The 12,321-nt window shown below is 37.6% G+C and overlaps 1 protein-coding gene across 2 annotated transcripts in view; it reads right to left on the reverse strand.

Moving 5' to 3' along the window:
• Positions 1-2,555: 2,555 nt before the first annotated feature.
• Positions 2,556-12,321, reverse strand: part of PDZD8 (PDZ domain containing 8) — a 53,270-nt gene continuing 43,504 nt past the window's right edge. For both annotated transcript variants that reach the window (XM_082286600.1, XM_082286599.1), the window contains 2 exons: positions 8,129-8,291; positions 2,556-7,079 (listed from right to left, as the gene is read on the reverse strand). In XM_082286600.1, the coding sequence (XP_082142726.1) occupies positions 4,885-7,079; positions 8,129-8,291 (2,358 nt within the window). In that variant the 3' untranslated portion in view covers positions 2,556-4,884. The remainder of the gene's footprint in view (positions 7,080-8,128; positions 8,292-12,321) is intronic.

The following is a 12,321-nucleotide window of genomic DNA, read 5'->3' on the forward strand; positions in this document are numbered from 1 at the left end:
AGTTGTACTGTACATTTAATAGTGAAATGGTCAGAAAAACCAAAGGTACATTATTTATTGCCCGTGACTATAGAGCAGACTGCAAACCGCCTTACGGGGGGGGGAAGAGCTTTTATAGACCATTTGTATAGTGTTACTCTTTGTGTATTTAATTTTATTGAATATTACACTCTATTTTTTATTAAATGTGTAGTATAAATCTGTATAAAATGTGAATTTTAACTATTCGGTTCTTAAAGTCACCTCCTTGACAGTATTTCATATTTATTTGGTGTCATAAGTTACTGTCAAAAGCTCGAGTCTTTCTTATTTAATTGGAAATTAAAAGAAGCAACCATCAAAGAAAACCTATCCAATTTGCATCCTTTTAAGTGGCACCCTTGTAGGTACATTGAAACGAGCTGGAATTCAGAGTCTGGACAGCACTATCGCTTTTTTCATCAACTTCAGGTCATAATAATACAAGTTCTCTGCCAGTTGAAATAGTGAGCTCTCCCTGAACCACCAATGTTAGGAAAACAGGTAGTTAAACAGCTGAGTGTATTGCTATTATTGGTATTTAAGAAAGTTTCAATCAAGCAGTTGTGCAGCATGAAGCCCCCCAGACACACACCACCAGGTAAACAAGTTGGTATGAATATGCATCGTTCCTTTCTCTTGGCAGGGAATGTAACAGCATGAGGATAATTTTTGTATTTTTATCATTTGGATCTCTTAACATATCTCAACCTTATTTTAGTTGCATTATCAGTGACTGGTTAAGAAAAGCTGCAGTATTTAGTCTTAGCATGTACTGAAAGTGAGCTGCTAACTGGAGCAGCTCAAACAACTCTTTCACATGCATTTACATACACATCTAAAAATACAATATATATTTATTTTTTTAAATGAGTTCAAATATACTCTTTGCTTAAAAAAATGGAAGAACCAGCCAGTTCGTTACCAAGCTCTCTCACCATGTGGGGACACAGTCCACTACAGGTGAAGTATTGTATTAGGCAATCCTGATCTACACTGAGACAAAACAAGACTTGGAAAGAAAGTGTTTTAAAAACAGTCCCAATGTCCTTCTCAACCATGCTGTATCATTTAATTTGTAAAATGAAAATCTTTATGTGCCTTCTCTCATGTAATTGCAGATGTTTTATGTACTACAGCATAGATACTATGTTTACATATAGTTTTGTAAAGCGTATATACTATGGTCAAAAAATATGAAAAATATAGTGGATCAAGTATTGCTCTGTCAATAATTACACATTCAGAACGTATCAAAATAAAGTTATCTGACAGAAGTTCATGATCTATTGTAATAAAGTGCAAAAAGAATTAAAAAAGAATGAACCTCCCTCATGATTTGCCTTCTGCTTTACCAACGTGGAGAAAGCTGTCAGGTGTCTCAGCTGGTGGGAAAGCACTTCTCAGAGCTGCTTCAGAACCAACATTCTGTCATCTGCTGAATACTTCACTGTCACCAAGTAAGTAACAACTGTGCAGATCAGTGACTATTTACATTAGGTTCAGATTTTACTGTGATTTGGACAGTTGAAACTTTGCCCCAAGAGAAGTTATTTTACTTAACTTCACTAAACTCCTGTGGTCAACATCACATTGTTAATCCAATCAAATTTGAAACTGAAATACCAATGCAAAAATTCTAAATTATTACAGGACATGTTCATTTTTTTGCCAGCTGATCAATCAGTGTATTGCCTGACCTCACAAGTATGTAATTCAAACATAGCAACTCCCATATATTTCTTAAAAAGCACAGAAAGGCTTTCTTCATGGCTTGGTTTTGTACTTTTGGGCACATCAAAATCAAGGAGGAGCTTGCATTAATCTGCAACATGACTATGAGGAGGAGACCCAAGGAGAGATTCATGGATGACATTCCTCTTCTGCAGCTGGAGCCAGGTTTCTGCTGGGCCTTAGGGAGCAGCATCCTCCCCTGATTTCCTGAGCAGACCAATGTGGTGCAGGGGCTCCCCTGCTCTTGCCCCACTCCTGCTCCACCAAAAGAGGAAGGTAACTAAAATCCACACAGACACTCATGTTTGGAATCTCTGAGCCACCTTTCCCCCCACTCCCAAATAAAAACTTAGCAGTTGTTTGGGATTTTTTGAGTAATGAGTAACCAAACCTTTTTTGCTGACAGTCAGGAGAAATTTTACTCAGAAAACACACAAAAATCCCCCTTCTGTTCTGGAAAAATATGGATTTTTCATATTTTGTATATTTTGATCTGTGTCAATTTAAGTGTGATAAAGACACTTAATTCATTTCCTCCCACTACTTATTCCTCCTCTGCCATTGTAAACTTCCACAGGTGCTTTACTTCAAATTTCTCAGCCCAATTAACCCAGTAAACAGTAGTTTAATATAATGCAAAATGTGTTTTTTCCCTGAAGATCGTTCCTTTAAGTGGTGGCTTTAGATGATAAGCTATTGAAATAGAAATGTTTAAAAAACATTGACACAATGCAAAGAACTTGATAATTTAGCAAAACTATTTTATTAAAGCTTATTCTCATGATAAAATAATAGCCAACAAAATCATATTAGGCAGATCTTCTGCAAATGTGTAGCTGCCACCTATTCAGATATCATTAAGTCAAGATATTCTTGTTTTCTGTGGTATTCTTTATTTTCAGCTATTTACAGTCAAGCATGAAGCAAAGATTACATCAGGAATGTAGTATGACAATTTCCCCCTCGAGATTCACTGTTTATTGTAAATAATGCCAGATAGGAATTTATGTTTTCCTTCTTATCACTAAAATACAACTATTTTGCCCTTTTTCCATTCGGTATATTTAAAAATATTGCACTACATTTAATTTACCTCTTACAATCATCATCATAAGCAACACTATGCGAGGAAAACGATATCCAGCTTTTCTTACCCACTGTGTTCCACAGGACAATTTAAAACCATGAATGTGTTTTTGAAATCAGTATTTGCATTGTTTTCACAGCTCCTTCATGTGCACCAGGGCTTAAATGAAGCACTTGGATATATTTGAAAACCTCTATAGTATTCTGTAAGAGCAAACACTGATGGGATTGAATGCAGACCACCACCAATGGTAAGCCGCTGAGAAAATGCAGTGGGGAAGTCTTAATATGCATCTCAAGCAAGTATAGGTTAAATAACTTTTAGACAAGAAGGGAAGCTAATTTTGTGCGATTATTTGCTGAAGCTTAATTTCAGAAGTGTGTCACATGCCTGTTTTAGCATGGATAGTGTTTTCCATACATCAACTAAATAGTTATCAACTGCCCAGAACTCACAAAAAAGTGCAAGTAGTTGCATGACTGGCAGTAACCATTTTGCTTAGAAGCACAAGTATGCTGTTCCATGGTGAAAACCACTGCTTCGTAATTTTGCCCATCACAAATTAAACCAAGATGCAAATTTAAAGGAGAGGTACATTATAGATGACCTCAAAAACTAAAGGAGTTATTTTACCATCTCAAACTCCACTCCCACAAAGGCGTTTCTTTTCTACTACCAGCAATACCAGTGATTGATAATGATACAAGTACCTAGCACAGTACCTAAAATAAAGATGATATTTTATACAAAATTTCTATACACAGAAGGTGAAACAAAGACATGTCTACAGGAAATAAATAAGAACAATGGCCTTAGCCAGGTGATGCTAAGATCCACAGTTTACACACAGCACAAGACCAGACAGTTCTTTTCAAAAGCAGCTGGCTGAATTTCTTCCTCATCTCTACTGGACTCACAAATTGACTCAAATAAAACACGTTATATACACTATAGGACATTTTGCTGACAAAGGTGATCCTTCTGCTCAGACTGTATGTTCTGTCTGAGAAGCTGAATGCAACCTACCACTCTGATTACTCAAAAGTGTTGAGAGAACATGTTTAGTTACTTTATATTTTGCACCTTAAGCTTTCCAAAATGATAGTCTGCAGCAAAATATTAATTTCCTTATATTACTTACACCATCATTACATGCTTTTTCACAGAATGCAATGAAACCTCCAACTCTTGTGAAGAACAACTTTCCTTTATCAGGCTATCAGATAATACAACATCACAAACACATGATTTTCCTCTGGAAGGCAACAAGCCTCTTACCTTGAAAATATTCCCAATTAAATTATTATGAGATACCAGTTTATACTTTGGTATCTAACAATAGTCCGAAGTTCTAAGGAGGATTTCTTTTAGCTTAGCATTACTATATCTTGTGTTAATTACAAACTACAAAAAGTTCTTGTATTTAACAAAAACATGGAAAACAAACGATATGCAATGGTAATTTCAGTAACTACTAATAACAGACAAAATGAAAGACCTTTTGTTTGCTTTCATGATATGTTTGGCAAAAAATACACAACTACCTAGAAGACATACAATAAAACTGTGATCAACACTTAAAAGCCTGGCCCCTCTGTGACTTCTGCGTCAGTCATCAGCTTAGGCATGCAACAAGCTTATAATGTTTTCATCATACAATGGAAACTGAATGTTTTGAAAATCCTGCCTGTTTCCCATTGAAAAGACTAGCTAAAAAAAAAATAATATGGGGAGGGGAAATGGGGGCAAGTAACACATTAGGGAAACCACACACATTGATGTGAAATGGTAAGGTTACATAATTAGAAAAAATAAAAATAAGTTATTAAAAATAAATTTCCAATATAAACCCCAAAATGTAGTTTTAACCAGCCAGTTTAACAAAATGGTGGTGCTGTAGCTGGAGAAGAACCACTATTAGCAATTAACTGTGGAGAAGCAGGACACGCACATTATACCAGTGTTTTAATTTAATTTGTGTGTGTTTGGAGTTAAGTGCAAAGGATTCCTTTAGTCCATTCCTTCAAAGACTAAATATGTAAATATCAGTCTACTGATTGAGGTGGATCAACTGGTTCTTCTGATATGATGTTCAATGTTGGAGCCTCTGTCAGACTGCCATCTTCAATATCCACTTCTTCTGCTATACTGGATTCCTCAAAATCTTTAGTTACTTTTTTGGATTGCTTCTCGAAGAACATGTTCTCCAGGGACTCTATATCCTCAATGCCTGCCCTGTAGTGGATCATCAGCAGCGTGAGGGCCTGCAGTCTCTCACCCGACTTAGCCAGCGCAGCAGAAATCAGAGCTTTTTTCCTCGCGTCGATTGTCTCTTTTTCTTCTTTAACGAGCGAGTTATTATTTTCCAGCTCTTGGTCTATTTCATTCTGCAGCTTATCCAACATAAACTCTAATTTCTGAAAACGCTCCTCTGTTGGTAAACTTCTGTAGAGATCACGCCCAATTTCTTTAACAGCAATGAAGACACTGTCATCGAGGCCGCCCTCCTTCCGGACCAGCTTGATGCCGGTGCCCGCTGCCCGCTTGGAGGGGCTGCTCGGTCCACTGAGCTCGGTGTCGCTGCTCTCATTGTCAGACGTGTTCGGGGTGTGCTTTGGCGAAGGCTCGGCCACGTCCGGGCCCTGCTCGGCCAGGCGGGCTTTGGGCACCTGCCGGAGGTTCAGCAAGCGGGTGCTCGTGTTGATGATATGCCTGGTCAGACCTGTAGTTCTGTTCACAGACTTGGCCTCGGAATCAACCCGAGAGGCTGCGGCTGGGGGAGCCTCCTGTCCCTCTGCTCTGCTACCGCCCACAGTTCGATCGAGCCGCTTCTCAGCTCCTACACAAAAGGGTGTCTCAGTTAAACATTTTTCTTGACATTTTTTATGGCAAACGTAAGCACAGAGCATGCACTGCGAAGCTGCTTTAGTCCATACTTTCTTTTTGCAGTAATCACACCAAGTTGGATTCTGAAACTGAGTATCTTGAAAGTTATGCTTGTTCTCTGTAAGAACTTGTCCCGAGAAAGGATCCTCTTTCTGAAGGGCACGAGCTTCTTCTTCTAAGTGACACTCCCTCTCTTTCTCCAGCAATATGCTTGAATCATCCACTTCACCTTCTTTTAAATATTTGAATTGTAAAGTTACATCACCATAACAAAATTTTTCATTGAAACCTTTATGGGTTGTCAAACTCCGCAATGCTGTTCTGGTGACTGCTGCTTTAGGTGTAGGAGCATCCAGTTTAAATGTTCTAACAAATTCCATCGAGGTTGTAGCTAGACAATCTAAAGCAATTTCTTCAAGTTTTATGCTTGCATATCCTAAGCAGATAAAACCACCTGCTTTGAAAGGGTCTCTGCACCACAGTGCAACATTAAGGTACTTATGGTATCTTTCTACTTCAAATAGACAGGAGGATGTTCTCGTCACTGGCCATCGGCCCTGACGGATTTTATACGGAATTTCTGGTGATTCCCATGTTCGCTGATCATCGCTATCTTTGCAACTACGTGCATTTTCTGTAAGTCCATCTTTTAACGTATCTTGCTTTGGTGCTGTTACTACTTTTGATACTGCTGGGTCTTCTATTTGATCACTAATTTTAACTATCTTCTCTGTAGATTTTTCTCCATTATGTGCAGGTGGAGGTGGCCTCTCTGGTTTATCGGAACATACACCTCCGGTTTCTAACACATTTTGGCTATCACTAGTAGACAAAATAGGCTTAATTTGTGGCCTAGGTGGCACAGGAGGCTTAGTACTGGATCCTTGTGACTGTTTACCCAATGGCTGTGATGCATCTGAAACCTCAACAGTTTTAGGTGCTGCCACTTTAGCCCCATCTTTTTGTTGCGTTTTTGATGTTGTCTGATAACTTCCTAAATGCAGCTTCCGATTCAGGATGGGCGATATAGTTCCAAGAGGTTTAGCAGCAGCAAGAATTACTACCGACCGTTTGGGACTTGGAGTTGTTGGCAGATCTTCTTTCTGCTCAGGTGAATCACAAGCTAAGTCTTCAAATTCTGAATCAAAATCTCTGCCATCAGCATCAGCTGATAAACTATTCTGGTCATCTTCTGCCTGTGTCAAGAAAGCAGCGTCCTCCAGTTGTCCAAATCCATCCTGCAGTGCTGGTCCATGCTGATTATACCCAACAGGCCTTTCATAGAAGACTAGAACTCTGTCCCCAGCCTGTCTAATAAGCTTCAACACTTGGACAGTTGATGTGATTTTAACACCTATTAAAAACAAGACCGACATTATTAAGTTTTAATTATGATAACAATCTAAATGACCAAAAATAGTCAACAAACACATTGTTGCTCAGTAACAAAGGAAGTCAATTACCACAGAAAAGCTTAACTGAAATGTAACAGATGTATTCTCTCCATTTTATTCATGCAAATATGGAGTTGGAAAAAATAATTACATAAATACTCCAGTTTGCTGCTTGGTAATAATACTGTAATCTTACAGAGTAATGTTGATTTGATGTGGAAACAGTTTTAACTTTGCTCTTACTGTAAGTTTGGACTTTTCAGCAGTAGACATTTAACAACGGACTCATAAAAGATGGGCATCTTTAAAGACAGTGATAATTAAAACAGAAGCATGCTAAAAAAAAAAAATAGTTCCAATACATTAAAAAAATGTGGCCATGATGCTACATTATCAGTATGGCTGGAGTGAGCTGAACCATCTTCCTCAGCAGAACTTTCACAGTTGTTTGACGTATTTCCAAATTACATGCAAGCTAAAACACCTTAATGAGCACACAGTCCAAATACAGCCATGCAGGGGATCATATAAAAATGACTTGTCCTTTGTTCTAAAGCAATCATCAACTATCTGTTCAAAGCAACTGAAAACCCTTTTAAAACAATCACTGGAATATTGCAATGGGGACTTACTTAGGCAGTACTTAAGCAAAAGAACTCTTAGTTTTTAAGCTCTGGTCTGTAAAACCTCTATAAAAGCTTAAACTTTCTGCTAGCACAGTCACATGAATGTTTTGGCTTTTTGGGTTTTTATTGTTTTGTTTTGCTGTTTGTTTGTTCTGTTTTTAATATTGTTGCCAAATGTTTATTCAAGCTTCTTTCGGCTTTTACCTAGGAAGGAGTAAATAAATATGCAAGAAAATAAATCAAGCAAGCAAAGACCTTAAGTGACCATAAGTACATAAATGCTAGCTTTTGAGTGCCAAGCACAACTGTAATTATTAAGAAAGGGAGATTAGTTGAACTGCATACATGACGACCCTTATTGTGAAAGCTGACATATCACTCACTGCCAATTGCCAGCAGTCTGTCTCCTCTCTGTAGATCAGCAGCTGCAGCAGGTGAGTTTGGAGTCACAGTTTCAATGACAACATGCCCTGCATCCTCCTCCTTGGACTGCACAAGGCGCAGCGTGAGCCCAACGCTTTGCAGATTCCCTTTCACAAGTTCTGCCTGCAGAGAAAGAAGTCAAAAGTATCTCAGTAAAGCTGCCTGCAAAGATTCATGGCTACTAATTTGAATTAAATTATATTATTTAAATATCATTTAAATAAAATTATACCATTTATATTATTAAAAACAAATTATTATTTAAAAACCACGTTAGGACATCCATTTAAGATTATCAGCTAATTGATTAACTGTCTACCAACTAAGTTTACACCTTTGGAGATATTCACAAAAAGCCTGAGTCCAAAATAAAATATTATGACTAAACACAACCTCATAATCCATTTTATTAGGAGCACTGTAGCATCAATCCAGGTATCACTCAGAATGTACCCCATTTGTGTTATAAAGCCTAACACTATGAGCAGCTCTCCAGTAGTCTGTGCAAAAGGGTGTTTGGAGTGACAAAATTCTTATGTACTTACACATTGCTAAAGTATATTTAGAACAAATCTCAGTTAACAAATAGCCTAAAAAGTTTCTTCAAAGACTCAAACCCTTCCCTCATACTTGTCTTGCAAAATAAATACAATTTAAATGTTAACTCAAATAACCTCAAATACTTAAAAAAAAAAAAAAAAACAGCAACAACAAAAACCAACCAACCAACCAACCAAAAAAAAAAAAAAAAAAAAAAAAAAAAAAAAAAGCCAACTGAGGTGTTCCTGTAGTTGACTTTCAGATAACAGACCAAGGAGACCCAGGTAGTGATCAATTGTTTACAGACCTCAGTGCCTGAGATCTTTGGCAACTTTTTTTCCTAATAAAAGCAGTCCTTAATGAATTTAACAATATCCTGTTTTCCCCTAAAGCACATTTCCTTTTAGACTATTTCAAATGACTATCTACCATCATTCCATCAACATATATTCTATTTGAAAGGGGAACTCATATGTTTCAGCTTCAAGGATAGAAATTTAATTTGCTTTTTTGATTTCCAAGAACAGAGAGGCTGACAGTGTAGAAACCTCCACAGGAAATTTTGTATTTGGTTTCAATCTATTGAGTTCAGGTAGACAGCCTTCTCCTCCGTCCTTCTGCATTTACTTTGCTGCTATTCAATTGTGGATGTTTGAACTGTCTGCAGTTGAGCCTCCTCTTTGGAGGATATGTTTGTTTACTCAGTTTGTGCAATGGCTTTCCAAAGATGAAGTGGATTACTCAGCTCAGTCCATGGCTGTCACTCCTTTCCTATAATTTTAACAGCACCACATCTTGGTTTTTTGTTAACTATAGTTCAGTTCTTTATAGAAATAAAAATGCTGTGCTGCTTGGCAGTTTGCTTAAGAACAGCACTGAGTTTGAAGAAGCAGACTTGCGTTAACTTTCTAAGCTTTGTCACTATTCTCTGCATTTCCTACAGGCACTTAACTCTTTTTTCTCAAACTCCTATTGTGAATACACAGTAGTGTAAGTAAGAATAACAAGACCAATATAAGCATAAATGCTGTTCCCAGATTTAAGGTTACTTCAGAATGAAACAAGTAAATAGCTGCCTACAGAAACAACCTTGATGGGGTTCTTGGGTTGATGTTTGTTCATTTGTTTAAATGCCATCCTCATTTACACCAAAACCACTGTTACATAATTACATTTCAAAAAAATTAAATAATAAACTCCTAAGTGTTAAGAAACAAAGAAGTATTAGAAATGTCTGTGGAAGAACACAAACTTTTTTTGTAAAAAAAAGACTTGCTCTTCTGCTTTAGTCCTTTATTCATATGCAATATAGCTTTAAGCTGGCAACCCACAAATGTTGCAATGTCCTGTATGGAAACAACATAAACAATTACTGCAATTTCAAACAACACTAATTGAATATTTTAACTGTCAAAAAAACAAATGACATGAATTTGCTTTGGCAGCACGCAAAGCTGCAACAAAAACAACATCCAAAGATCACAATAATGTAACTGCACATTCTTATCAAACAATGAGGAAACCATTATTTCTGAGCTTTGCTCAGAGTCCAAGTACTCAAATCTCAGTTTTCCTATGATGGTTCCTTTGTAAGACTCACTCTAAGTGATTAAGCCTGAAAAAATATTTCCAAATCATTGTGTTTGAATAGAAGAGGAACTATCATAATGAAGATCAGGAAGTAAACTCACATTTAAGGAATGCTGACAAACACGAAAATTACAAAGGGCTGAAAACCGAATTATAACCACTTTTTCCCCTAATTTTTGTTAGCACAATGAAGTAGAAAGCTGTTTAGTGAGAGAATTCTGGGAAAGTAATGGATGCTTAGACAAAACAGTGAAGAGAAAAAAATCCCAAAAAAACCTTGAGATGGTTTTCCTTTCAACACCATGTTATTCTGGCCATTTAATTATACTCCTTTAGGGAGTCATCTATTTTGACCGCGTATAGTTTCTTCTGAAATCTTACACTAGTTCTGTATCTCAACGCCCAGAACTGGAGCTCATTAGTAAGACAAGATGTTTGAGAGTCACACCCATCCAGGATAGCCACCCTGTTAGTTTTCCACGGCAGCAGGAGAGACATTGCTGTGAGTTTGTTCACAACACGAGGTAACTCTTGTCGACTCAGTTTCTGAGCAGAGCAGAGAATCACCCAACTACTGAAGGAAAGTGGCCATCACAACACTGTCACAGGAGTTACCTCAGGCAAACCTACCCCTTTCTTTTACAGTTGGGTAATTCCTGATCTGTTCAAAGAGTGGCCCAAAGTGTTAAGATTTCTTCAGAAAGCCACAAGTCTTGTCTGAAAGAGAACGTCAGGAGGAAAAGAAGAGCTGGTGTTGCAGTATCTAGTGTTTTGAAGATAGGCAGCAATGACCTCTAACCACTGTTGGTACTTGAAATCATGGCAAAGTGCACGATGAGCAGATATTAGAAAGGAAGGGCATAATTAGACAGTAAAAAGGGAAAAAAAAGTTACCAAAAGCTCTTTTTTTCAGAATTTGCTGGTACAGACTCTCATCCTCTTGAGCTCCCTTTGAATCCAAGGGCTCCTTTGAGCAGAGCTACATAGTGGATGACTCGACAGTGAAAATATTCTGTAGTGCAAAGTCTAGAAACCCCTGAGGTGATCCCCAGCAATTCACCCTTCCCTCCTCCCCCAGGGAGAGACCACATGAAAGAAATGAGGGACAGCTGGGACCCAAGATACATAGGTATCTCGGAACATTTGGCTCCCATGCAGATTACAACGCGTATGACTCACTGATGGCAAGGAGACTTCCAATATTCCAGCAGTATCTGATGGAAAGCTGTTTTGGAAGGAGAGAGCCTTTGAACACAACAAGCAAAGTTCATCTCAACTTTTTATTAACTTTGGCAGAGTCACAAGCTTTCTCATGAAGTAAACTGGTCTTATTTATCAACCCAAACCAGATGAATAGTTTCCTTGATTATTCTTTCTGGCAACTGCAAGTAATACCACGTTATCTCAGGGTAAGATGAATGCAGGTGAAGACCATTTTGAGCTTTCAAACACCCTCCACCCCAACAAGTACACTCACAAACCCAAACATCTTTGTATACCCAGCACAGCTACTTTATGCCTTTCTGTCTCCCCCTCAAATTAAGACTTGATAATAAATGTGAAGAGCCAAAGAGCTATTGGAACACAAAACACGAGGAGGATGAAAATCAGCTAAATGACACAGAGGTTAGAAGAAAATTGCTGATAATGAAAGGACATTTATTATCAAGAAACCTTGCTGAAGGGAGAAAAACTAACAGCTGCACCCAGGAGAAAGGGAAATTTTAACCAATTATAGCTATATCATATTAAAGCAAGTTTATTTTAATTTGATCTAATTAATAGCTCCATTTTACTAGTTCCTGCAAACCTCAGTAGTTATTTAAATAAGGAGCAAGACAAAACAGATATTAGTACTTCGTTGTCAGTGTGTTTTATTTTGAAAGAGTTAGAACTAAACTGTATCCCAGAACTGAGAAAATATACCTTTTTTTAAAAAAAAAGGCAAGCAATCCTCAGACTATTTATTAAATACTTAAGATGCAACAAAACAGGAATGATTATCCTGGGGGAGAAAAAAAAA

The sequence above is a fragment of the Coloeus monedula genome (genome assembly GCF_965178545.1).
Source record: "Coloeus monedula genome assembly, chromosome: 8".
In the NCBI taxonomy this organism is placed as follows: Eukaryota; Metazoa; Chordata; class Aves; order Passeriformes; family Corvidae; genus Coloeus; species Coloeus monedula.